Genomic DNA, 26,493 nt, shown 5'->3' with positions numbered 1-26,493 from the left:
AAAACTGTGTGTTATTCTTTGTTATAAGGATTGCCTGTTAGTACCAAGGGGTGACGGATGAACATCCACATGAAGGCCGAGTCTGTGCCTGTGTATTTTGGTGTAGGGGACACAATCCCAGTGTCATACAGGGCAGACACCAACCATTTCCTGAGTCCGACCTGCTCCTCTCCAGGCCCCTCTGGTTACACTGCTATTACCAAGCCTTTCAGCATCCTGGCCTCAGTGTACATTTGTCACCCCCAAACCCTTAACCTTGACAGTAAATGCCTCCATAGCACTTTGTTCATGCCTTCTTGAAAATCTGTATCTGTTCTTGTCAGTTAGTCATTTATAGTCTTCTTGCTGGTTGTTTTTAAAGTTCTCCTAACACAAGTTAGTAGTAGGATGTTTATGATAATGACAGTTAATATTCAGCAAATTAACTATGGACCAGATGCTTTCTTGTGTTATCCCATGGGATCCTCACATTTTATAGCTGAGGAAACTGGAGGCACAATTAAAATATATATCCAAGTCACATTGCTGGTTTGGCGCTAGAACCACCATTCTTAACCATTTGCTGTGGAGTTGTATTGACGATTAGAGCTTATAAAACACTTTTGCATATATTAGTTCACTTAGTCATTCCTTCAACGGATGTATTCCATGTACCACCCAGTTGATTCTCACAAGTCTATGGGGTAAATCTATAAGGGGAAGCAGAGGTGATAAAGGGCTGAGAAAAAAAGCAGACAGCAGTTCGGAGGAGATTATATCATTCTGTCAAGATAACTGTAAAGAGATAAGTAGCCTTTTTCTTAGAGAATGGCATGAGCATAGTTCCTCCCCCAACTTGTCAGTCCAGGGGCAGAGGGAGATCCAGACATTAGTTCTCAACAGGACAGCATTGCACCCAGCCCCTTTCCCTCCCAGCTTTTGGATATTTCTGGGGACATTTCTGGTTGGGAGTATTTAGTTGGTGGGCCATCCTTTAAATCTTACAATTTATGGGACAGTGCTACAAAGAATCATCCTGCATTCTGTGTGACTTTTGTAAAGTCCTATCAGACATGCATGTAGATAGAGTCAGATTTACTCTGACACTGACAAAGCTTAAGCTGCAAGGGCTCTTCACCTATATGGGACCATTCCAGGATCCTGGGAGGGACTCAAAAAAAGTGTTTACATGGTCTAACACCTTTGTAAAATCTAAAAAAGTAAAATATTTTAACTTCAAGCAGTTAATGCCTCGGACTCTGTCCATTCCAACATCCCACCATCACATTTCTTTTTTGTGTTGAGTGATCACTGGGGTGGTCATAGGCATTTTAGGGATCTGACTAAGGAGAAGTTGCATTGGGAATACAGTTTGTTTGCATTTAGTGGGACCTGTGATTTGCAGTCACTTCCTAGTATAACCGAGTTGTCGAATGCCATCCTGGAGTAGGAATGGTCTCTAGGTATGCTCTTACTGCCCACTGTGGTGACTCACAGGTGCAGAGGTCACATGGCAAAATAAACATGTCCTGTACAGTCCACTACAGAATACGTGGGAGGTGCAATATATGGTCCAGGGAGGGGGACCAATAGCAATTGTGAATGTGACCATGCCTGGGTCCTGGTAGAGTGGGGTGGGGGAGATGGAGTCATCTGGGCTCCTTTGTCTGATGGGAACATTGGGAGGGCACTCAGGACGGCAGGGCTCTGGGCAGCAGGGGGCGCTGTGGCGAGAGCAGCGCGAGGCCCTCTGGCTCCAGAAGGCCTCTCGCCTCCTCCGGCAGCTTCCGGCGCGGCTCCTCCATTCCTGTGGTCGCTAAATCATGGACCGTAACCCCTCGCCGCCGCCGCCGGCTCGGGAGGAGGACGACGAGGAGGAGGTGGCCGGGGGAGACTGCATAGGGAGCACGGTGTACAGCAAGCACTGGCTCTTCGGCGTCCTCAGCGGGCTTATCCAGGTGTGGAAACTCGCGCCGCATGGGGTTCCCTCCGTCCCCCATCTCCGACCCCGACTCTGGCAGCCTCCTGCCCCGGAGCCGTGGTTTCCACCACGACCCCTGACCTGGCAGCTTCCCCAGACCCCCGACTTGCCGGAGCCACTCCCGGGGGCCCTCGGCACAAAAGGGGTGCAATGACAGGGATGCTGGAGCGCTTGCGGTTAAAATTTCACTTTTGCAAAATTTCCAAAAATACATGATCCTGTAAATACATTGCTCGGGTTTTGCTCCCCTTTCCCACTGTCGTTTCCGAAGTCTAGGTCCTAATTGACCTATGTCGTGGACTTGTGGTGGTAGAATAAATGGTGATGTTGAGGTCATAGAGATCTGATATCAGAAGTGCGGTTTCATCGCCTACAGGTAGAGTGTCGATGGGCAAATTAGTCGCTCCGGGTCTCGATTTCTTTCCCAGTTTCTCTACAGTAGGATGATAATATGTGTAATGGCCATAGAGTGCTTACCATGGTGTTTGGCTTCTGGGAGGCGGTCACTAAGTGTGAAGTTTCCTCTCCCTACATTTCCCCAACTCCTTTACCTACTTCCAGCATCTCCTTTCCAGTCCATCTCCACACAGCTGCCAGAATAGAAACAAAAACAAATAAACAAAATAACTGTTCATGGAAACTCCTCAGAGTTCCCTTTGTCTACAGGAGAAAAATGCCTATCTCTTAGCTTGGAATTCAGGGCTTTTTTCAACCTTTCCAGCTTCATAAACTTGCCATCCCCCAAACATGCTTGGCCCTTAACTCTGAACTCCTGTACTTTCCTCCATATGCTCTCCTCCCCTTCTTCACACAACAAACTGCTCTTCTTCCCCAGAGATGTAGCTTAAATATCACCTAAGAGAATTTTCCCTACCTTCTCCCAGGCATAGGTCATTGGTCCATCATTTTTGCCCTCACAACTCTGTCCACAATTCAGTTGAATCAGTCATTTTTTGTGGTAATGATCAGTTTGCAAGTCTGCTTGAAAGCAAGGGATTACATCTTACTCATCTTTGTATTTCTACCCTCGTGCCTAGCAACATTATTTGCTCCATGCATGTTGAATGAATAGATCTACCTAAGATACTGATTTTTTTTAAAACAAAGTTTTTGCAAGAGAAAACACTTTGAGGGTAGCATCTTGGTGACTGCTAAATGATTATGAAATAATACTAGTTGGGGAGTACTATGGACAGCTTTTGTTCATCTCTTTTTATCTTTTGTGTGTCTGAAGATTGTTAGCCCTGAAAACACCAAATCCAGCTCAGATGATGAGGAGCAGCAGATGGAACTTGATGAAGAAATGGAGAATGAAATATGCAGAGTGTGGGATATGTCTATGGATGAGGTATGGGGTAGGAAATGAAAAGACTGTTGGGTAAGGAGGTGATGAACAGATATATTTTTTTTCCTTAAATGTTTGGTCCTTAAATCTCTGGGGGAAAACTTTAGTGTCTGTAATCAGCCCTATATGTGATACAGGGAATGAGGCCAGGAGCTATAAATGCTACACTTTTCTCTTTTAGATTTGTACTAAATACACAGTTTTTATAAATGCCAAAACTCCTGTAGTCCAGGAAGGTTCTGATACTTAATCTACCTAAAGAGAACACTGACCTCATATTTGAGAGCATGGTAGGAGTTAGGAAACTGTTGATGTACTATGATTAGAAGAAAGGGACAAGGGGAATTGTATATATAATTGCAATAATAATAGTTTAACGTTTGTATAGCTCAAAAGCATTTTTAAATTAAATTTATTGGGCCTTGGCCAGTTTGGCTCAGCGGTTGGAGCATCAGCCTATGGACCAGAGAGTCCCGGGTTCAGTTCCCACTAGGGACACGTACCCCCCCAAAAAATTAAATTTATTGGGGTGACATTGGTTAATAGGATAATATAGGTTTCAGGTGTAGATTTCTATGATATAAGATCTGTATATTGGACTTTCAAAAGCATTTTTATGTATATTATTCCACTTGTTTTTTTTTAGAGAGAGGAAGGGAGTGTGAGAGAGAAACATGGATGACAGAGAACATCGATTGACTGCCTCCTGCATGCCCCCCACTGGGGATCAAACTCGAAACCTGGGCATGTGTCCTGACTGGGAATCGAACTGGCAACTTCTTGGTGCATGGGTTGATGCTCAGCCACTGAACCACACCGGCTGGGCCCACTTGTTCTTTATAATTACCTTGTAACATAGGTAGTACCCTATTTTACAGGTAAGAGAAAAGGGGAAAGAGATTGACTTGCTTAAGCTCTCATTTAAAAAAAAAATTATTGTTATTGTTGAAAGTATTACAGATGTCTCTGTAAGCTCTCATTTTATTACTTGGACTTTACAATAGATTCCTGATTAAAATCCTGTTTTAGCCCTGGCTGGGTAGCTCAGTTGGTTGGAGCTTCGTCCTATGCACCAAAAAGTTAAGAGTTTGATTCCTGGTCAGGGCACATACCTAGATTGCAGGTCAGGTGCGTACAGGAGGCAACCAATTGATGTTTCTCACACTGATGTGTGTGTGTTTCTCTCTCTGTGCGTGCCTCTGTTCCCCCTTTCCCCCATCTCTCTGTAAATCAATAAGTATATCCTCAGGTGAGGATTAAAAAAAATCATGTTTTAGCCTCTTTCACATCCCTCTGTCTTCCACATTGCCACCCAAGTTATCTTTTTTCCTAAAACACATTTACTTGTGTTGTTCTGTCTTAAAAGTTGTTAATGGCTATTCATTGTCTTCAGCCATTTTTTAAAATAGCTTTATTGAGGTATAATTGATACAAAACTTACTCAAAGTATACTTGAGGCATAATTGATGTTCAAAAACTGCACACACACATATTTTCAAACTACAGTTTGAAAATATCTGATGTTTGTATTCGCACATGAAACTGTCACCATAATTAAGATAGAGAATATATCTATCACCTCTAAAAGTTTCTTTATACTCCTTTTAATCCCTTTCTCTTACCTCTCCTGCTGTTACCCCCTCCAGGCAACCACTGATCAGCTTTCTGTCACTTCAGAATAGTTTGCATTTTTGAGACTTTTATCTAAGTTGGATCATATTCTTATTTGGAGGAGTCTGGCTCTTTCACTCAGCATTCACTCAGCATCATTATTTTAGGATTCATCCATGTCGTGTATTTTAGGAGTTTTTAAAAATTATTGCTGAGTGGTATTCCATTATGTGTATATATGATTTATTCATTTATTCACTTGTTGGTGGATATTGAATTGTTTATAGTTTATTATAGGTAAAGCTGCTGTGAACTTCTGTGTATAAGTATGTGTGGTCATATGTTTTCCTTTCTCTTGGGTGAATACCTAGAGTAGTGTGGTTGAATCACATGGTAGGTATATGTTTAACTTTTTAAGAAATGGTCACATTTTTTTCCAAAATGTTTTTTACATTTTACGTTACCCTAAGCAATTTATGAGATACGGTTCCAGTTCCAGTTCCTCCTCATCCTCACTAACTTGGTACGGTCAATCTTTTTAATTTTAGCCGTTCTAATAAGTGTGTGGTGATTCTCATTATAATCCTAACTCGGGTTTCCTTAATAACTAATAGTATCGAATGTATTTTCAAGTGCTTATTTGCAGTCTGTAATCTTTTTTGGTGTAGTGCCTGTTTGAATCTTTTGCCTATTTTTAAATTCTATTGTTTTCTTACTTTTTTCCCCTAAAAGTTTATAATTTTAGGTTTTACTTAGAGATCTGTGATCCATTTTGAGTTCATTTTTTAGTATAATGCAAAGTATGGATGGACGTTCACTTTTAGTCCATATGGGTATCCATTTGTTCTAACTCATTTGTTAAAAAGACTGTCCTTTCTCCACTGAATTGCCTTTGCACGTTTGTTAAAAATTAGCTGTCTGTATACATACATGTGAACCTGCTTTTGGACTCTTTTCCATTCCATTGATCTATTTGTCTATTTCTCTGCCAATCCCACTCTGTTTTGATGACTAGAACATAGTAAGTCTTGCAATCAGGTAGTGTTAATCCTTCAACTTGGTTCTTTGTCAAAGTTGTTTTGGTTGTTATGGGTTCTTTGTTATTTCCATATTAATTTTAGAATCAGCTTGTCAATTTCTACAAAAAGCCTGCTAGGATTTTGACCGAGATTGAGTTGAATTTATAGATCATTTAGGGGACAAATTGATAAATTAATGATAATGTGTCTCTTGACCCATGAACAAGTTATATCTTTCCATTTATTTAGGTCTTCTCTAATTTCAGCAAACCGATTTAGTTTTGGGCCCACACTTCTGACAAGATTGGGTCACATGTCCACTCTAGGTTCCTTTGCCTGTGTGCTGTGTCCCTGTAGGTGCTTTGGACTGGGCAAACCCTTAGGAAGGAAGTATGAAGCTGCTGCAGTTACACTGTGATTGGAATTTTTTTCTATTGAGGATTTTGAAAGCACAAATTCTGATTTGGGGCATAACCCAATAGGAGTTTTCACCTGTTTCCCCTATTGTGTTTTAAGCTCTTATAAGACAGGAATTAAAAGTTTAACTTTTACCTTATTCCCAGCTTCTAGCGTGATACCTGGCAATCAGAAAATGTGTTTGAATGAGTTAGTGAGACTTGCTGGTGGGTAGGATGATCACTAATGTTAATATATTAAAGGCAGAAAAAAGAGGACAGTCCTCCAGAATGTCACAATTAGTTTAGACTTGTGTATAGAATTGTTCCATTGCCTTGGGACCAGATACCACAAAGACTTTCTAACATTACTTTTACTGTTGACACAGTTCCTAACTTTTTCTTCTTGTATCTAAAAGGAAGTATATATAGGATTAAAAATTAAATAATTTTTTATTTAAATATACATTTTTTATTGTTGACAGTATTACAGATGTCCTCCATTTTCCCTTTCTTTGCCCTCCTCTGCCCAGCCTGTCTTCCCCTGCCCAGGCCTTCACCACACTATTGTCTGTGTCCATGAGCTATGCATATAAATATATAAGTTCTTTGGTTTATCTCTTCTCGTTCCCCCTCCCCACTCTGAGATATGTCAGTCTGTTTCATGCCTCCATGCCTCTGGACTTTATTTTGTTCATTAGATTCCACAAGTAAGTGAGACCATGTGATATTTGTCTTTCTCTGACTGGCTTATTTCACTTTGCATAATAATCTCTAGGTCCATCTGCACTGTCTCAAAGGAGATCCTTCTTTTTTTTTTTAATCCGCACCCAAGGATATTTTTCCATTAATTTTCAGATAGAGGGGGGTGGGGAACATTGGTGTGAGAGAGACACATAGATTGGTTGCCTTCTGCATGACCCCAGCCAGGACCGGGGATCAAATCGCAACCGAGGTACATGCTCTTGATTGGAATCCAACTCGCGACTCTTTGGAACACGGGCCGATGCTCTAACTGCTGAACCAAACTAGCCAGGACAAGATCCATCTCTTTTTTACAGCTGCATAGTATTCCCTTGTGTAAATGAAGCACAGCTTTTTTACCCATTTATCTACTGATGGGCACTTGGGCTGTTTCCAAATCTTAGCTATTGTAAATAATGCTGCTATGAACATAGGGGTGCATATATTTTTCTGATTGGTGTTTTGGGTTTTTTAGGATATATTCCTGGAAGTGGGGTTGCTGGATCAAACAGCATCTCCATTTTTAATTTTTTGATGAAACGCCATACTGTTTTCCATAGTGACTGCATCAGTCTGCATTCCCACCAGTAGTGTACTAGTATTCCCTTTTCTCCACATCCTTGCCGGCACTTGTTGTTTGATTTATTGATGGTAGCCATTCTGTCAGGTGTGAGTAAAACATTTTTTATGGTTGCCTAAGCTATGGGTTTAAAGAAGAACATTCAAAATCCAAGTTAATAGTGATTTTTATTTACAGGATGTGGCTTTATTTCTCCAAGAATTTAATGCTCCTGACATATTTATGGGTGTATTGGCCAAATCCAAATGTCCTCGATTAAGGGTAAGTATATACACTTTTATAGCCTCCTCTTTGTAGCCATAATAGCAGATAATGCTGGATAGTCTTTCATTTTTCTCACTGGTTACAAATCAGTCTATAAATGTTTATTGAACATTACTAGGTACTAGGTAACGTGCTATTTAAAATTATTAGGGTCCTAGAATTTCAGATTTGGGCTGGACCAGGGAGATCCATACTTTCAGATAAATGTACTGAAGTTATGCCACTAAAATGTGACAGAACAGGGAATAGTGCCTGGACCTCCTATTTCTATTTATTGCTCTTTTTTATTCATAAAATCCTCCATTTTTTGCTTTAAGAACCTTCACTTAAACTCAAGACTTTCGCTTGTTACTCAAGACTTGCCATAATCTGAATCTAATTCATCTTTCTAGTATAAAATCTGCATTCCAGATGTCCTTGTAATTTAGCCAGGCCTGTCTACTCATCTCAGGAGCTTGCTGTGATCATCACCATCTCTGTGCCTCCCTCTGCATGCCTTCTGTCACCTCTCAAAATTCACATCTGTTATCCAGGGTGGTACTTCTTTCAAGCCTTCCCAAATAAGTAAGCTCTCAGTGGCCATTGCTGATACCAAACTCCCAAATAATTATCGGTACTTCTCATTTACTCTTTATCTGTGTCTGTGCAGTGTATTGTGCTTTAGAGCCATTTAGGTTGCTGTGTGTTATGCATGTTGTAGGTGATTAATACATATTTATTAAGCGGTCATAATTATGAATAACTGCTGTGGACTGAGTATTTGTGTTACTACTCTATGAGGTAGGCATTTATCTCTACTTTATAAATAAAAGTACTAGGTATCAGCATAATAAATTTGTCTAAGTCCTTATAACTAGGAAAGAATAGAGCTGGGCTTTGAGCCTAGCCTGTCTTTCAGTATGACCACTGTACTGTATTGTCTCTCTTTCTTTGATATTGTGAAGTGGAGAATTCTGTAGCATGTTTTTACAAATTGAATGTTGAATTAAAATTTTATTTATTACAGTGTTCTGTCTGAATTGGGGCCTGATGAACTGATGTACCACTTTTTCTTTGGGTCTTTATGTTAATATAAAGATTTCACAGTTACATGATTTTCTCTTATAATTATCTAACTTAAATATATTGATTCATGATTAGTTCTTAAAAGAAATAAGCTTATGTCAGGAGTGGCTTTCAGGAATTAGTCATATTGTTATGTATGTCTGTAAACCACAACCTGTCTACAGCTGTGATTCTCAGCCTTGGCCACCTGTCAGAATCACTGAAGACAGTCTCTCAAACCTCAGCCTGTCCCAGAATCTCGGGCGACTGGGCACACCCCCAGAGTCTGATTCAGTAGGTTTGGGGCAGGATCGAGGACTTCGAACAAGTTCCCAAGTGATGCTGGTGCTCTGGACCAGGGTCCACATTTTGAGAAGCTTTGCTGTAGGGAGCTTTTAAAAATCCTGAGTCCGGCCCTGGCTGTGTGGCTCAGTTGGTTGGAGCATCTTCCACACAACAAAAAGTTGCGGGTTCAATTTCCCATCAGGGGATATACCTAGGTTGTGGGTTTGATCCCCATTCGGGGCACGTACAGGAAGCAACTGGCTGATGTTTCTCTCATTGATGTTTCTCTCCCCTTTCCTCTCTCTCTAATAAAAAGAAAATGAATAAACATATCTTTGCATGAGGATAAAAAAAAAAAGCCTGTTATCAGGTCGGTTAAAACAGTCTCTAAGTGTGAGGCTCCAGATAGCTTTTGAAGTTCCCCCAGCTGATTCATTCCAGTGAGCAGCCAGGACTGAGAAACTTGGCCTTTGATTGGAAGTTCAAAATTTTACTCTTTAGTTTGTAAGGGAAATGCATATGTGTCCTTCCTGCCCAACTCTTTTACCAATACACTTTATCACCCATATTTTATTGAAACTCTTCACTCCTGTAGCTTTGGGGCCACATACTCTCCTGGTCACTGACCTCTTCAGTCACTGCCCTGTCACTTTTATTGGCTTTTTTTCTTTCTTCCTACATGCTGACTGTGGACTCCTTCTAAGCTGTAGACCCAGATCCCTTGTCTTTTTAATATTAATTTCTTTAGTGGGCTCATCCACTTCTACACCATTAAGTTGCATGTCTGTGCCTGTGGGATCAAAACCATGGCCTCCCTTCTGATTTCTGGTGCCATATTTCCAAGTTTTCAGGCATTCATTCTATACTTGCATGCTGTGTTTTGCAATCCACCATCCGATATATCCTAACTCATTGATTATACCTATCTGATCATGAAAAGCACATGCTGTGCTTGGTAAACAACAGCTTCCCTGGCCCTGCCCTGGAGATTCTGACTGAATAGTTCTGAGATGGGACTTGGAAATCTGTATTTTTAGCACGCTCTGTGAGTTATTTTTATGTTCCAGCAAGTTTGGGAACTCTACCCTAGCTGAACTCATTGTGTCTTTTCCTACACTTTCTTTTCCAGTTTTCCTGCCAATGATATCTCCAACGGGAGAAATGAAGCAACTTGAAACCTAGGAGTCATGTCCAACTGCGTTCTTCCTTTGCCTCCCATCAAATTATTTTGCTTTCACCTTGAGTCTTTCTCAGCTTTGTCCCTTTCCGTGCCTGCATTACCACCCTCGTCGTGCACCTTGATTACTGAGATGCACTATGGTACAGTGGTCAAATGCTCAGGCTCTGGAGCTCTGCTATTGCCTACTTGGGGGCCTTGCGCAAGTTGCTTAACTTCCCTGCACTTCAGTTTCCTCATTTGAAAAATGGGGATAATAATCTTACCTACCTCATAAATTATTATATGAATTGATACATCAAAGTGCTTAGAGTAGTGCCTGGGCATAGTACGTGCTAAATAAACATTAGCTGTTATCCTTGGGGCTGTTCACTTTTTTAAAAGTTTTTTCATTGTCATGCAATATGCATTTTGTTGCTAGAGACATCCTCCTAAAATATCATTGCAGTATGTTTTCCCCCTCCTTGAGGACCTTCATGGCGCCACATAACCTCCTAAACTAAGTCTAAACTCTTCACGGCATTCAGGGCCCTTAATCCTGATCCTTTTTAGCGCTATTTTTATCTCATGCTGTTCCCTCACTTTGTGCAACAGCCAGGCTGCGTTCTTTACTGGCCACTGTGTAGCCATGTCCATTATCCCCTTTTTGCCTTTCCTGATACTTTGCCCCTTGTTTGAATGTCTTTCTTATTTACATATCTAAATCCTACCAGTCATTTGAGACTCAGTTTATCTATAAGATTTCTTCTTCCATAACTTCTGCATGCTTTTGAGCTTTGTTTTTCTAATGTCTTTCATCCCTTCCCAGGTACTCTGAGCTTGTCAAGATTGGAATGCAGGCAATATACTTCTGTGTGCTGCCTCCTGTTCTATTTCCTGAGGTTCAGTGAAAGTTTTTCTTCAAGAGTTTATTCTTGTATGTGTCTTTCTCCTCAGAGCCATTGTGACCTGTGAAATTTGATTTGACAGGAAATCTGTGTGGGAATTTTAGGTAACATGGCCTGTTTCCAGGAGATATGTGTGTCCATCAGCAAAGATAAAAATCTTGGGTAAGTTTTACCACATAATAATTCTGTTTAAAAATAGATTTATAGCTGTGGTCAGTTTGGCTCAATGATTAGAGCATTGGCCCGCAGACTGGAGAGTTCCGGCTTTGGTTCCTGCTAAGGGCACGTACCTCGGTTGCAGTTTGTCCCTGGCCCCGGTTGGGGTCGTGTGGGTGGCAACCAGTCGATGTGTCTCTCTCACATCAATGTTTTTCTCTCTTCTCCCGTCTCTTCTTCCTGCTCTATCTGAAGATAAATGCAAAAATGTCCTCGGGTGAGGATAAAAAAAAAATTATATTACACATTCCTAAGGAACTCCTGATGCATAGGAGAGATAGGAAAATATTATGAAATGTAGCTCTTCCTTTCTCCTGATGAACACTCTCCAGGAACTTCATTGTGTGATGATGGTAGCTAGGAGCTTTCGCACTACTTATGGACATGAGATTTTTATCCATAGCAAAGGGACCTGAATCATCTGCAGGTGGTAAACCAGATAGAATAAGAACCAGTGAGGCAGAGCTTAGAGATGGGGTACCTGACCACAGTCCAAAACAGTTTAGGCTTAGGGACCCCCAAGGGCTCAGAGAGCTAGAGTCTGAAAAACCTAGACTTGTTGACAGAGTTACCTTGAGGACTGTGACTTAGATCAGGGGGTGGTACTTACTAACAGGCTAGAAGATACAGAATTGCCTCTGTGATTCAGATGTTTCATACTCTGCTTGGAGGGTAGTTATCTTCTCCAGGCAACAAAGTTTGGGGCAGAGGGTTTTGTGGAAACACTGGTGTTTATTTACTTTAAGAGGTTTGAGAGTGCCCTGGAAATATATGCTAAATTTTGTGAGTGATTCATATTCTAGGCAGAGGGTTCATGGCTGTTAATCAATCTCAGGGACATTTGTGCCCACAGTAGTTTCAGAAAACTGGCTTGAGCGATTATTGCCAGTTAGGCTGTAGGGTTTATCACAGGATTCAAGTGATATAACATAGGTGGTTGATTACCTCTTCTCAGTGTGGACGGACTTTCAGATCCTAGGTATTTATTCCTCTGTAATTTATAGTCCTTCGTGGAGTAGATGACTCAGAACTTTGTTTGGTGTCTTGTGGTCCCTGTCAAAAATCTGAGAATGAGTAGTGTTAAGTTTTATAAATTCAATAAATGCTTAAAATTATTATGGAACAATTTATATTGATGATAGGATATGACTTTGTTCAACCCCTTTGAACAGTTGGGCATTATCTAGTCAAGTTGGTAGATGGGCATATCTTGTGACCTAGTAAGGCCAACAGCAGGTATATGGTAAGAGAAACTTTACACACATACGTCAGGATGCTCATATAAAAAGTATTATAGGAGCGTTGTTTGAAATAGCCCCAAAATCGAATCAACCCAAGTGTCCATCAGTAGTAGGCTGGAAAAATAAATTGTATTATGTTCACACACAATGGAATGTTCTGTAGCAATGAATCAAAGAGCAACAGCCACAGGAAAAACACGGGTAGATCTTTAAATCCTCACCCGAGAATACTTTTCCATTTATCTTCAGATAGACTGGGAGGGAGAGGGAGAAAAAGGGAGAGAGAGACACATCTATTGGTTGCTTCCTGCATGACCCCGACCAGGGTGCAGACCAAAAAGCAACTGCAGTACATGCCCTTGGCCTGAATCAAACCTGCCACTCTTTGGTCCCTGGGCCTTCGCTCTAACCGCTGAGCCAAGTCGGCCAGGGCGTGATCTTATAAACATGGCAGAAGAACTAAAACTTAATAAATGTATGCAATATAATTTTTTTCATATAAAGTTTAAAGCCAGATATATTAAATAATGAAATTGTAGAGTAAAGCAAATAAATGATTGCTGGAAAGTCAGGACAGTAGTCATTTCCAGGTGGGAAAGAATTGTTTCTGGAAGGGGCATGTGGACTATGGAGATGTGGCGCTGTCCTGTTTTCTTGGGAAAGTAAGTTTGCTTTATAGTTATTCATTAAGTGTAGATTTTATCCTGGGCTTTTACACATATCTGCTATATTTTACAATTAAAGTGTTAAAAAAATTAAATGAAAACTCCTTTGATATTTAAAATTAGATAATTGATGCATATTGTTTTAACTATTTTGTTTTTGTAGCCAGGTGTTATTGACCTGTTTGTATGATTCAGACCCTCCTACTTTGCTGGAAACAAGTAGGTATGTTTTCCTCTCTATGAATTTTATATACTCATCCATAAAGGAGTCTAGAAAATAGAGTTAATTCTTTATTTTTGAATTTCCTGGACTGTTTTTGAAAGATAGATATCAGCTTACGTTTATTGTGTAGGTTGTTGCTTACGTGCCTTTCCCAGACAGAGGTGGCCAGTGTCTGGGTTGAAAGAATTCAGGAACATCCAGCAATTTATGATAGCATTTGCTTCATCATGTCAAGTTCAACAAATGGTAAGTTATCATGTAATCTAGAAAAAGTTTTGATTATATTTTATTGTTAGGAAACCAGGTAGCTATTTCTGGAGGTCAAGTGTAAGGTAAGAAAGTATTTCAATTTAAGATATAAAATTTCTGGTATCCTGTCAGATGGGTACTAGATTTATCAGGGTGATCACTTCGTAAGAAATATAAATATCTAATCACTATGTTGTATACCTGAAACTAATTAGTAAACTAATTAGTAAACTAACGTCAACTGTAATTGAAAAAAATTGTTTTAAAGATATAAAATTTCTTAAACTTTCAAGCAAGTGAGGCAAACTTACGGCTCTTAGAATAAGTTATGCTTTGGCAAGGCTGGCTTTCTTGGAATAGCTGTTGGAATTTTGATTACTATTACTGCTTTTATTTATTTATTTATTTATTTTATCCTCACCCGAGGACATTTTTTGTTCAGATAGAGAGGGAGGGAGAGAGAGGAAGAGAGAGAGAGAGAAACATCGACGTGAAGGGACACATCGAGTGTCTGCCACCCACACGACCAACCAGGGCCGGGGACAAACTGCAACCGAGGTACGTGCCCTTAGCGGGAACCGAACCCGGGTCTCTCGGGACCGCAGGCCGACGCTCTAACCGCTGAGCCAAACCGGCCAGGGCCTATTACTGCTTTTAAAATTTTGTTTCTCATTTCAATATGTGTTCTGTTCTCTGCAGTTGACTTGCTGGTGAAGGTGGGGGAGGTTGTGGATAAGCTCTTTGATTTGGATGAGAAGCTAATGTTGGAATGGATTAGAAACGGGGCTGTTCAGCCTCTGGAGCAACCCCAGGAAGATGCTGAAGAGCAGCGAGTGTTCAGAATTGTACCCTGTGTGCTTGAAGCTGCCAAACAAGTACGGTAGGTGAGCTCTTTTGTACAAAATGTTCTGGGAAAATCCAGTTGCTAGAAGTATCCTTAGATATAAATCATCTTAATTTCCTGTTAACAAGATTAATAGGCCCTGGCCAGTTTGGCTCAGCGGTTAGAGCGTCGGCCTGCGGTCCGGAGAGACCTGGGTTCGGTTCCCGCTAAGGGCACGTACTTCGGTTGCAGTTTGTCCCCGGCCCTGGTTGGTCGAGCGGGTGGCAGCCACTCGATGTGTCCCTTCATGTTGATGTTTCTCTCTCTCTCTCCCTTCCTCTCTCTCCCTCCCACTCTATCTGTACAAAAAATGAAAAATATCCTCGGGTGAGGATAAAAAAAAAAAAAAAAAATTAAAAAAAAAAAAAAAGATTAATAGCACATAGCTGAACTTTGTCAGGTTTGATTCACTACTAATATTTTGGTGACAGTATATTTGTCCTGTATAAGAATCAGTAATGAACAAATACTTCAAAAGTTCATATGGAACCAAAAAAGACCCCAAATAGCCACACCAATCTTTTTTTTTTTTTAATCCTCACCCAAGGACATTTTTCAATTTTTTGTTCGGGTAGAGTGGGAGGGAGGGAGAGAGAAGTGAGAGAGAAACATTGACGTGAAAGGGTAACATGGAATGGCTGTCACCCGCACAACCAACCAGGGCCGGGGACAAACTGCAACTGAGGTACACGCCCTTAGCGGGTTCCGAACCCGGGTCTCTTTGGACCGCAGGCCGATGTTCTAACCGCTGAGCCAAACTGGCCAGGGTGCCACACCAATCTTGAGAAAGAAGAACAATGTTGGAGGGATCACATTACCAGATTTCAGGTTATACTACAAAGCCACTGTAATCAAAACAGCCTGGTACTGGCACAAGAACAGGCAGATCAGTGGAACAGAACAGAGAACCCAGAAATAGTCACCAGGCAATATGCTCAATTAATATTTGACAGAGGTGGCAAGAGCATACAGTGGAGTAAAGACAGCCTCTTTAATAAATGGTGCTGGAAAAATTGGACAGCTACATGCAAAAAAATGAAACTAGACTATCAACTTACACCATACACAAAAATAAACTCAAAATGGATAAAAGACTTAAATGTGACTCATGAATCCATAAAAATCCTAGAAGAAACTGTAGGCAACAAAATTTCAGACATCATATGCAGCAGAATTTTCACTGATACATCACCTAAGACAACAGAAACAAAAGGAGAAAACACATGGGACTACATCAAACTCAAAAGCTTCTGCACAATCATCAAAATGGAAAGGCAACCCACTGTATAGGAGAGCATAATTGCCAATGATATATCAGATAAGGGGTTAATTTCCAATATATATAGAGTGCTCATACAACTCCACAAAAGGAAGACAAAGAACCCAATTTAAAAATGGGCAGAGGAACTAAATAGACACCTCTCCAAACAGGACATACAAATGGCTAAGAGACATCTGAGGAAATGGTCAACATCACTAATCATCAGAGAGATGCAAATTAAAACAACATTTGTCACATCTCACATCTGTCAGAATGGCCGCCATCAACAAATCATCAAACAACAAGTGTTGGAGAGGTTGTGGAGAAAAGGGGACTCTAGTACACTCTTGGTAGGAATGTAGACTAGTGCAGCCACTATGGAAAACAATATGGTGTTAACCTCAAAAAATTAAAAATTGAACTGCCATTTTAGAGAGACACATCGAGTGGCTGCCACCCGCAACCACTTCTAAGGGAAGAAATGTGGAAGCTGTTACCGACTCTTCCCCATCACACTTTTTTTCCACGGCCAGTCAACCTCCAAGCCTTGTTTCTGACTCTTTCTAGGATCCCATCCATGACCCCATTCATGCCCCCATCTGGCTGCTGTCTCTCACCTGGACAACGGCAACATTCTCTTACAGTCTCCTGCCTTGAAGCTTGCTCCTTCCAAGCCTAGACTAGAGCACACAATGATCATCTCATTTTCATGCTTCAGACTCTTCAATTGCCTTTCGTAGGATGAGGTTCAGATTTTTTAAAAACTTGGTTTATAAGAACCTGCACAGTGCTTCCCCATCCTTATTCCTTGTACTGGAATCAGTATGTTTCAGCCATATGACATTTCCTTCATTTCTTCACGTGAATGAGGCTCTCTTAACTCCAAGCCTTTGCACACTGTGCCTCCTCTACCTCAAACATTTCTGTGCCCCTTCAGATTTCTGTGTAAACAGCACTTCTCTTAAGATACCTTTCCCAGTCCGGCCTGTGTGGCTTAGCAGTTGAGCGTCGACCCATGCACCAAGAGGTCGCCAGTTCAATTCCTGATCAGGGCACGTGCCCAGGTTGTGGGTATGCAGGAGGTGGCCAGTCGATGTTCTGTCTCATCGATGTTTTGTCTCTCACTCCCTTCTTCTCTCTAAAATCAATAAAGGAAAAAAAAGATACCTTTCCTGATTTTCCAAACTAAATGAAATGTGCTTGCTATGTGTTCCTCTAATACCTTTGACTTCCTCCAGAATTACATTCTTATCACTTTGTTATTGCTTCTTTGATTATCTTCTTCCCACCCAGCCGGTATGGCTCAGTGGATTGAGTGTCCTCCCATGGACTGAGAGGTCATGGTTCGACTCCCGGTCAGGACACATGCCTGGGTTGCAGGCTCGGTCCCCAGTAGGGGGCGTGCAGGAGGAGCTGGTCTGTATTTCTCTCACACATTGATGTTTCTATCTCCCTTTCTCTCTAAAAAAAAATCAATTAAAAATATTTTAATTATCTTCTTCCCTTTTAGACTATAAACCTCATGAAGGTAGGAACAATGTCTTATACATCTCTGTTTTCTCAGCCCCTAACATAGTACCTGAAAACAGTAGGTACTTAAATATTTCCTGAGCCATCTTTTGTTTGCTATCTTTTCACATACTGGTTGAAGAACTAAGATTGTGAGTTTCTAGGAATCCAAAGTGCTGAACACAAAAATTATACTTAACATAGTTTTAGTATTCTGAGCTAGGGGGCTAGGATAATCCTGTGAAGTTTTAAGAACTTTATTGTCAGTGCTTGGTGTAGTGGACCTTACATTCATTCTATAAAAGTTTCAGTCATTTTTTCTGTCCTGGTCATTAAAGTAAAACAGAATGATAAAATATTGCCCTGGCCAGTTTAGCTCAGCGGTTAGAGCGTCGGCCTACGGTCCGGAGAGACCTGGGTTCGGTTCCCGCTAAGGGCACGTACTTCGGTTGCAGTTTGTCCCTGGCCCTGGTTGGTCGTGTGGGTGGCAGCCACTCGATGTGTCCCTTTACATCGATGTTTCTCTCGCTCTCTCCTTTCCTCTCTCTCCCTCCCACTCTATCTGTACAGAAAATGGAAAAATATCCTCGGGTGAGGATAAAAAAAAAAAAAAAAAAAATCACCTAGCAGGTTTCTGCGTTCATTATTGCTTTCAGGGGACAAGGTAAAAAAGAATTTTTATTGTCTTGTTTGTGTTGATTATGTTACAGAATATTTGTTTATTTTTTTACTGCTTTCCTCATTAGGATGTAAGCTCTGGTGAGCACAGAGACTTTGTCCTGTTCCCTGTTTTATCTTAACACCTTGGGCAGTGACTAGTACAGAATGATGAGTATTTGCTGAATGAATGAATGCAATCCTATAGACAGTAAAGTTATTGATTCAATGCTTTACTTTTTGTATTTAGTTCTGAAAATCTGGAAGGACTCGATGTTTACATGCATATCTTACAGCTACTTACCACAGTGGATGATGGAATTCAAGCAATTGGTAAGATGTTATATAGGGAAGCACTATATTCACTCATTTAATTATTTCCTATTTTTAAAGTACTACTTTCTGTATCATTTTTTATTAAGTACAGTGTCCTGATACTGGAAAAGACACTTGGAATTTACTTTTTGACCTGGTCTGCCATGAATTCTGCCAGTCTGATGATCCTCCCATTATACTTCAAGAACAGAAAACAGTGCTAGCCTCTGTTTTCTCAGTGTTGTCTGCCATATATGCTTCACAGGTCGAACAGGAGTATCGAAAGGTAGAAAAAGGCAAGTGTCATTTTAGTTCACTAAGTTAAATTCTGTCAGAGCTTAAAGCCCAGGTTTGTGTTGTTCATTTGGTTTCTATCCCATTTTTTTTAGTCCTTTTATTCTTCCTGACTTCCATATCCATTACTGTGTTTCAGCAGTGCAGTCTGTTTATTCTCTGTGCTGCCCTTTTTGCCTTCATTGCTCTGGTGGCTTTAATTTCTTTAACTTCTTCCTTGAGCTCTACCATCTCAGATTTTCCCTCCTGGGATCTTTGATTTCTCAGTCTGAGGTCCTGCATTGTACTTGGTTATATGCTGGTTTAAAAATCATGACTATAGCCCTGGCCGGTTTGGCTCAGCGGTTAGAGCGTCGGTCTGCAGTCCCGAGAGACCTGGGTTTGGTTCCCACTAAGGGCACGTACCTCGGTTGCAGTTTGTCCCCGGCTCTGCTTGGGTCGTGCGGGTGGCAGCCACTCGATGTGTCCCTTTCACATCCATGTTTCTCTCTCTCTCTCTCTCTCTCCCACTCTATCTGAATAAAAAATGGAAAAATGTCCTCGGATGAGGATTAAAAAAAAAAAATCATGACTATATATCTTAGTATTCATAAGGATCATGTCAACATTTTTTTGGTTAAGTATTTGTCATCTGTCATTTGTTTTTTGTTTCTCTCTCTTTTTTTTTAGTATCTTTGTGTTGCTCTTATGCTCGTTTCTTTTGCTTACGCATCCTTGAATGAACTGAATTTTTCCTGGACTAGTTTTTTGTGGGAAGTTTATGTAGGAGAGGAGCTAAGGCTATATCCCAGGAGAGCGATTTTCCAACTTTTTCATCTCATGGCACACAACTAATTACTAAAATTCTGCAGCACCCCCCCAAAAACATATATATATATATATATTTTTGCTGATCTGACCAAAAAAAAAAAAAAGATATTATTTTGATTTGTTTACACTTGTTGGCTCTTGTTGTGTTGGCTATTGTCATTTAAAAAAAAAATTTTTTTTTCCCTCACCCGAGGGCATTTTTCTATTTTTTGTTCAGATAGAGTGGGAGGGGGAGAGAGAGAGAGAGAAACATTGATGTGAAAGGGACACATCGAGTGGTTGCCACCTGCACGACCCAACCAGGGCTGGGGACAAACTGCAACTGAGGTACATGCCCTTAGCGGAAACCGAACCCAGATCTCTCTGGACCGCAGGCCAATGCTGTAACTGCTGAGCCAAACTGGCCAGGGCTAAAATTTTTTACTTGACAATCTAAGGGAAAAGAAGACAGTGCCCTTGACTAAACAGTCAGGTATTGCATGTTTTAAAAATTCTTGTGGCACATCAGTTGAAAATCACTGTTTTAGGCTAACAGAAGTTGGGTCCATGAGTTTTCTTGCTCTTCTTCCCAGGCGAGAGGTAGCCACAGCAGAGTCTCACTTTTCCATTGCCATTTGCTTCCTGCAAACAAGGCTTGTCTATGGAATTACTCGGGATTACTTATTTACCCACTAATCCTCAGCTTCTCAGAACCCCAGGGAAGCAGCAGCTGCCATCTTGCACATTCCATACACTCTGTTCTGCTGTTGCAAACAAGGGATTCTTAGAGACGTTGACTTTTCTGACTCTTTCTGAGACTTGCAGCCTCAAACTCCTCTCATTCCTTCCTGCATCCCTGCTAGATTTACACTGCATTTTCCACTATCTCCAGCTACCTTGTGTTTGCGGTTTCAGCTGTCTCCTACTTTTATCCAAGCTGGATTTTGGTTTTTGTTGCTCGTTCTCTTTGTTTCTTTGTGGTGATTTCTGAAAGGAACTGAGTGGAACTGCTAACTTTGAGCCCATTGCTGGTCCTAACCTCCTTGTATATATGTGCTTTCTGTTGAAAATCATGCAGAGTTTTTGTTTGTTTTTTGGGAGGGGCATTGCTTTTTTATCATACAGATTTTTTTTTTTTTTAATCTTCATCTGAGGACATTTTTCCATTTTTTGTTCAGGTAGAGTGGGAGGGAGAGAGAGGAACAGAGAGAGAGAGAAACATCGACGTGAAAGGGACACATTGAGTGGCTGCCACCCGCATGACCAACCAGGGCCAGGGACAAATTGCAACCGAGGTACGTGCCCTTAGCGGGAACTGAACCTAGGTCTCTCTGGACCACAGGCCGACGCTCTAACCGCTGAGCCAAACCGGCCAGGGCCAGAATTTTTATTTGGAATACTAAGAACACATCTTTTGCCTGGCCTGCATGGCTCAGTGGATTGAGCATTGATCCATGGGCGAAGAGGTCCTGGTTCAATTCCCGGTCAGGGCACATGCCTGGGTTGTGGGCTCGATCCCCAGTAGAGGGCAGCTGATCGATGTTTCTCTATTAGTGTTTCTATCTCTCTCTCTAAAAAAAAAAATCAATAAAAACATATTTTAGAAACAAAGTATATAAAAAAAAGAACACATCTTTCTTGCTGTTATAGGATATTATCTCCCCCCCGCCAAACTTTATGATTTTTTTTTTTATGATTGGGTGAGAAAGTGTAAAGATGCTCCTTTAACTTTAACACCCTTTTCTTCATCCTGCCCTAAGCCTTGAGTAGGGTCTTTGCAGAGTATGGCTGAGGGTGAGAAAGAGAGAGGAGAGGCTATATAGTATAGATTATTGTGACCTGCAGGGAAATCATGGAGTGAAGAATTGGGTGTTAGAGTCAAGAGTTGGTGATAACACAAGTGCGAAGTAAATAACGAAGTGGAAGTAAATCCAAGGGGAACATAATAAAGTAGCCAGGCAGGGGAGGTGCTCTGGAGAGATGACATTGAGTTGAGAAATAAAGGATAAGATTTTCATGGTTGCTAACTTTTTTTAAATGTCATTTTTTGCCCGGTCAGTATGGCTCAGTGGTTGAGCATCGACCCCATGCACCAAGAGGTCTCCAGTTCGATTCCCGGTCAGGGCACTTGCCCAGGTTATGGGCTTGATCCCCAGTGCGGGGCATGCAGGAGGCGGCCAATTGATGTTCTCTTCTCATTGATGTTTCTATCTCTCTCTCCTATTCCCTCTCTCTCTAAAAATCAATAAAAAGAAAAAAATGTTAAAAATAAATAAATAACCCTGGCCAGTTTGGCTCAGCGGTTAGAGTGTTGGCCCACGAGAGTCCCGGGTTCGGTTCCCACTAAGGGCATGTACCTCAGTTGCAGTTTGTCCCTGGCCCTGATTGGGGTTGTGTGGGTGGCAACCAGTCAATATGTCTGTCTTGTGTCGATGTTTCTCTCTCTCTCTCTTCCTTCCTCTTTCCCTCCTGCTCTAGATAAATGCAAAAATGTCCTTGGGTAAGGAAATAAATAAGTAAGTAAGTAAGTAATAAATAAGTAAGTAAGTAAATAAATAAATAAATGTATGTAAGTCATTTTTATGCACTATAAATGCAAAAATGTCCTCGGGTGAAGATATAAATAAATAAATAAATAAAGTATGTATGTATGTGTGTATGTATGTATGTATATTTGTATGTATGTCATTTTTATGCACTATAAAAGACCTAACTTTGGAAATGAAGTTGATTTTTTAAAAAACAACAGTATACTTGATTCAGTGCTAGCAAACTATTTTCCTGGATTTGTAATTATTAAGCAGAAATTAGAGTTAAAAATTACTGGTTGATTCAGAGTGAGATATGTTTTAGCATGTTCATGCTATAACATATATTTTGAGTCTGAGCTTTATTTAGTTTTATGTTCATTTTTATTATAGGCTAATTAAAATGATGGCTCTGCTTTTAAGAAGTTTAACTTTTTTAACTTAATAAAACATAAAATTTATAAGTTTTTTTAAAGAGTTTATGAAAGTTAGTTTAAAATCAAATTCTTTTCTCACTATGGCCTCCAAGGCCCAGCCTACATGACAGGATTCTTGCCCAGCTTTCTGGGCTCATCTTGCTCACACAGTTTAAGTCGCACTGGCCTTCTTTGTGTTCTTCAGACCTTCCATGACATCTCCTGTTCGGGGCTTTTGCACTTGTTTTTTCCTCTTCCTGAAGTGTTTTCCTGGGCCCTTTGCCTCGATTCTCCTTTAGTTCTCAACTCAGTGTCACCTCTTCAGAGAGCCTCCCCTGCCAGATCCTTTATTATATCCCCTTTAGTTTTCTTAATAGCACTTAGCAAAATCTGAAATGACCTGCTTTATTCATTTGCTTACTTGAGAGTAGAAAAATGTAAGTCTCTTGAAGGCTGAAGCCTTGATGATCTTGTTTCCCATTATAACTGTAGGACCTAAAGTATCATCTCTAGCACTAACAGGTGTTCAGTATGAATGATGAATGAATAAACAAATTTAACGGACCGATCTCATGCCTCTTGCTTTGTTTGTACAGTAGATCTTCCTCTAATTGACAGCCTGATTCGTGTCTTACAACATATGGAACATTGTCAGAAGAAACCAGAGAACTCAGCAGAGTCTCTCACAGAAGAAACGAAAAAGTCTGATTTAACCCAAGATGATTTCCATTTGAAAATCTTAAAGGATATTTCATGTGAATTTCTTTCTAATATTTTTCAGGTATTAACAAAGGTAAGAAAGAAGTATTCATGGTTTCTTCAGCAAAAGAAATTATGGATTGCTTAATGCTCCCAACTTTATTATTACTGTTATTATTTTGGGGAAAATAGAGAAAGAAAAAACTTATCACCATAAGCTTATAGTTTTAAACCAGCAACTGATGTGGTTTGGTATATTTTTATATATGTATATGTTTCTCACATATTTATAACCCCGTATATATATTTTTCACTTAACATTACATTATAAGCACTTTTCCTGACTCTAGATCAATTCACTGACTTTTTACTGAGAGCCAGTTTACTACCAAATTTGCTAAAAAAAAAATCAGTTTTTAAAATTGTCACCTCGTTTTAAGGAATAGACTTCCTGAATATGTTCAGGATTATTAGCATATTCTTCCTTTGAGCATATCCTTTCTGTCCATATATTTTAAGAAAAAATATGAATATAACTATTGAATTATATATTCATATTCATTGAAATTTTTTTTGAAGAATATTTCTTAAAACAAGTTTTGGTTATTCTGGTGATTTGTTTGACCTTAGCATAGGTTTTCAGAAATTAGATTACTAGGTTTGACATTATAAACATGAAGGTGACTGAGGTATAATGGCTACATATTTCCAAAAGGCTTTTGACATGAGAAAATGTTGATTTTACTTGATCCTTATTATTGGGTATTATAATTTTATATCAAGTAAAATTCAAGAGTTGATGAAATTGTACCTTATTTTGATTGCATTTTTTATTATTAGTGCGTTTGAATATCTCCATATATTTGTATATTGGTTGTGTTTCCTGCTTTGCAAATTTATCCATTTTGATTATTTGCATGGAACTCCTTGGGTAATACTGTATCTTCTGCATATTCATTGCAAGTATTTTTCCCATCGTTTGCTGTTTCTTTTGTGTTTTTGGAGGGAAGGACATAGATGTTTCTTAATTTTTTAGGGGTAGGAATATAGGAAGAAGGTGGGCTGGGACTAAAGCAGGGTTGTGACATGAAAATTCTTATATGCCATACTGAACGGAGTTTGGACTTAATTTTGAGGGTACAGAGGAGCTACTGAAGATGGTTTTTTTTTAAGCATAAAGTGATAAGATCTGTTTAGATAGATTACTCTAAAAGTGAGAGAAAGAAAGAGAGAGAAAATTAAGAGAGAGTTGAGACTAGAGGCTCAGAGACCAGTCAACAGACACGTGTGGCTGTAATCTTCGAGAATAACCTGAGAAATGGGAGCTTAAACAATGGAAGGGTGGGTGGAGAGGAGAGGTGGGATAAGAGCAGCAGAGGAGGAGGAAAGTCTTGGTTGTGCCAAGAATTTGGTTTGTGTAATAGGGTGGGTGGGTGGTGAAGCCCTTCGCTAAAATAAGCACTGCACCCTGGCCGGTTTGGCTCAGCGGTTAGAGTGTCGGCCTGAGGACCAAAGAGTCTCGGGTTCGATTCCTGGTCAAGGGCATGTACCTTGGTTGTAGTTTTGATCCTGGCCCCAATCGGGCTCGTGCAGGAGGCAGTCAATCGGTGTTTCTCTCAGAGATGTTTCTCTCTCTCTCCCTTCCACTCTATCTAAAAAAACAATGGAATAATATCCTCGGGTGAGGATTTTAAAAAAATAAAGTAAGGACTACAGTGGAGCACGTGTTTGGGTTACACAGGGAGAAATGACATTGGGTTCATTTTGGGATATTTGAAATGCCTGTAGGATCAGTAGGGAATTGTATATAACGATTTATATTTATTTACCAGATAGAGCTTTAGAAATTTTCCTTTCTAAGGTCTTTTTGTTTTGTGTAGGAGACTGTGGCTGAGGGACTAAAGGAGGGCCAGTTAAGCAAGCAGAAGTGTTCCTGTGCATTTCAAAACCTTCTCCCTTTCTATAGCCCTGTGGTGAGTATGAGTAAATGTATAGGTGGTTGAGTTTCAGAGGATTACGAAATAAAATGTTAAAAAATAAACACTTGACCTTCAAGGCCATTGTCAAAAAAGACAGTGTATACAATTCACACGACTTGATGCCTTTGCCAGATACATGACCGCTGGATAATTCGTGGGACAAGCATGAGGAACAGTTCAGGTTTTAAGAGAAATGAATGAACACGGAATTTATTGTACTGCTTTCTGTTGTGAAGTAGACAGCATACATATTAATAAAAAATAAGGTTCTTAGATAGTCAATAGTTTTTTCTGGTTCTTTGAATTATATCACATTTGCTCTCAATAGAGTTCATTTCAAGATAGGAACCTGTTTTAGGAACATGAAGTGCGGAATGTGGGAGTGAGGGGATGTGGCAGGAAGGGGGACAGAAATAAAATTTCATTAATGGACCGTAAAGGTGAGTCAGTGGGAGGATAAATACTAGTTTTAGAGGAAAACAAAATGGTAAGGGCTAGTCACTTCCTTGATGTTCCACAGGACTATCCAGGAAGTACTATTATTGTTACCTGGGGATACGCCATCATTTCTTTTCTGCTGGGCTATTTAGAAACCATAGGTAGAACATTTTTATAGTCAATAATCAATATCTTAAATCACCTTTCCCTCTACTTATGTTTATTTGGTTCTTCTCTTTGACTCACAGGTAGAAGACTTTCTCAAAATCCTATATGAAGTTGATAAGACCCTTGCTGGTGACCTAGAAGAAAGTTTCCCAAGTTTAAAGGTTCAGACTTAAAAACTGAATTGTAATTTCCTCTGCCCAAGAAATAAACTTTATTTTTTTACTAACAGTTGAAATTGACATATAAGAAGTATTGTATAAAGCCTGTGTAAGACCATAATTGTCTGATAATTGCACTCATGCCCTCCCCCCTCCCCTAGCCTTATCTTACTTTTGTTTAATATTGGAATCTGGAGTTTCACCACCATCAGACACTCCCTCCCCCCTGTTTTGTGTTGGTTATGTGTTATTTGTCATCTTCAGATAAAGAAAACAAAAATAAAAGTGTATCATTGAGGTTCTTTTTAGAATATTTGAATGGTTGATATTTTTTTTTGTAACTCTTATTAATTTGATTTTTATATGAGAATTTTATATTTATGTTCACTATAAGCATATTCTGCTGCACTAATGGAAAGCCATACTATAATAACTGAATCTGATAGCTTTTCTGTATCTTTGCAATAAGAAGTCCAGAGGTGGGTAGTCCAGAC

The 26,493-nt window shown here is 40.1% G+C and overlaps 1 protein-coding gene across 2 annotated transcripts; it reads left to right on the top strand.

Moving 5' to 3' along the window:
- The first annotated feature begins 1,761 nt into the window (after window positions 1-1,761).
- Window positions 1,762-26,227, top strand: SAAL1 (serum amyloid A like 1). 2 transcript variants are annotated; one of them, XM_036258538.1, is made up of 12 exons: window positions 1,762-1,937; window positions 3,195-3,308; window positions 7,832-7,915; window positions 11,394-11,473; window positions 13,597-13,656; window positions 13,787-13,902; window positions 14,605-14,785; window positions 18,466-18,548; window positions 18,638-18,826; window positions 23,157-23,350; window positions 25,137-25,229; window positions 25,922-26,227. In XM_036258538.1, exons 1-12 carry the CDS (start codon window positions 1,803-1,805, stop codon window positions 26,012-26,014), a joined length of 1,422 nt encoding a protein of 473 aa, XP_036114431.1. In that variant the 5' UTR covers window positions 1,762-1,802; the 3' UTR covers window positions 26,015-26,227. The 2 variants fall into 2 exon arrangements, with proteins under 2 accessions (XP_036114431.1, XP_036114430.1); XM_036258537.1 differs by having other exon boundaries at window positions 23,154-23,350; window positions 25,922-26,069.
- The last annotated feature ends 266 nt before the right edge of the window (window positions 26,228-26,493 follow it).

The sequence above is a fragment of the Molossus molossus genome, unplaced genomic scaffold (genome assembly GCF_014108415.1).
Source record: "Molossus molossus isolate mMolMol1 unplaced genomic scaffold, mMolMol1.p scaffold_m16_p_13, whole genome shotgun sequence".
Classification (NCBI taxonomy): Eukaryota; Metazoa; Chordata; class Mammalia; order Chiroptera; family Molossidae; genus Molossus; species Molossus molossus.
This window is presented reverse-complemented; position numbering and strand designations above follow the sequence as displayed.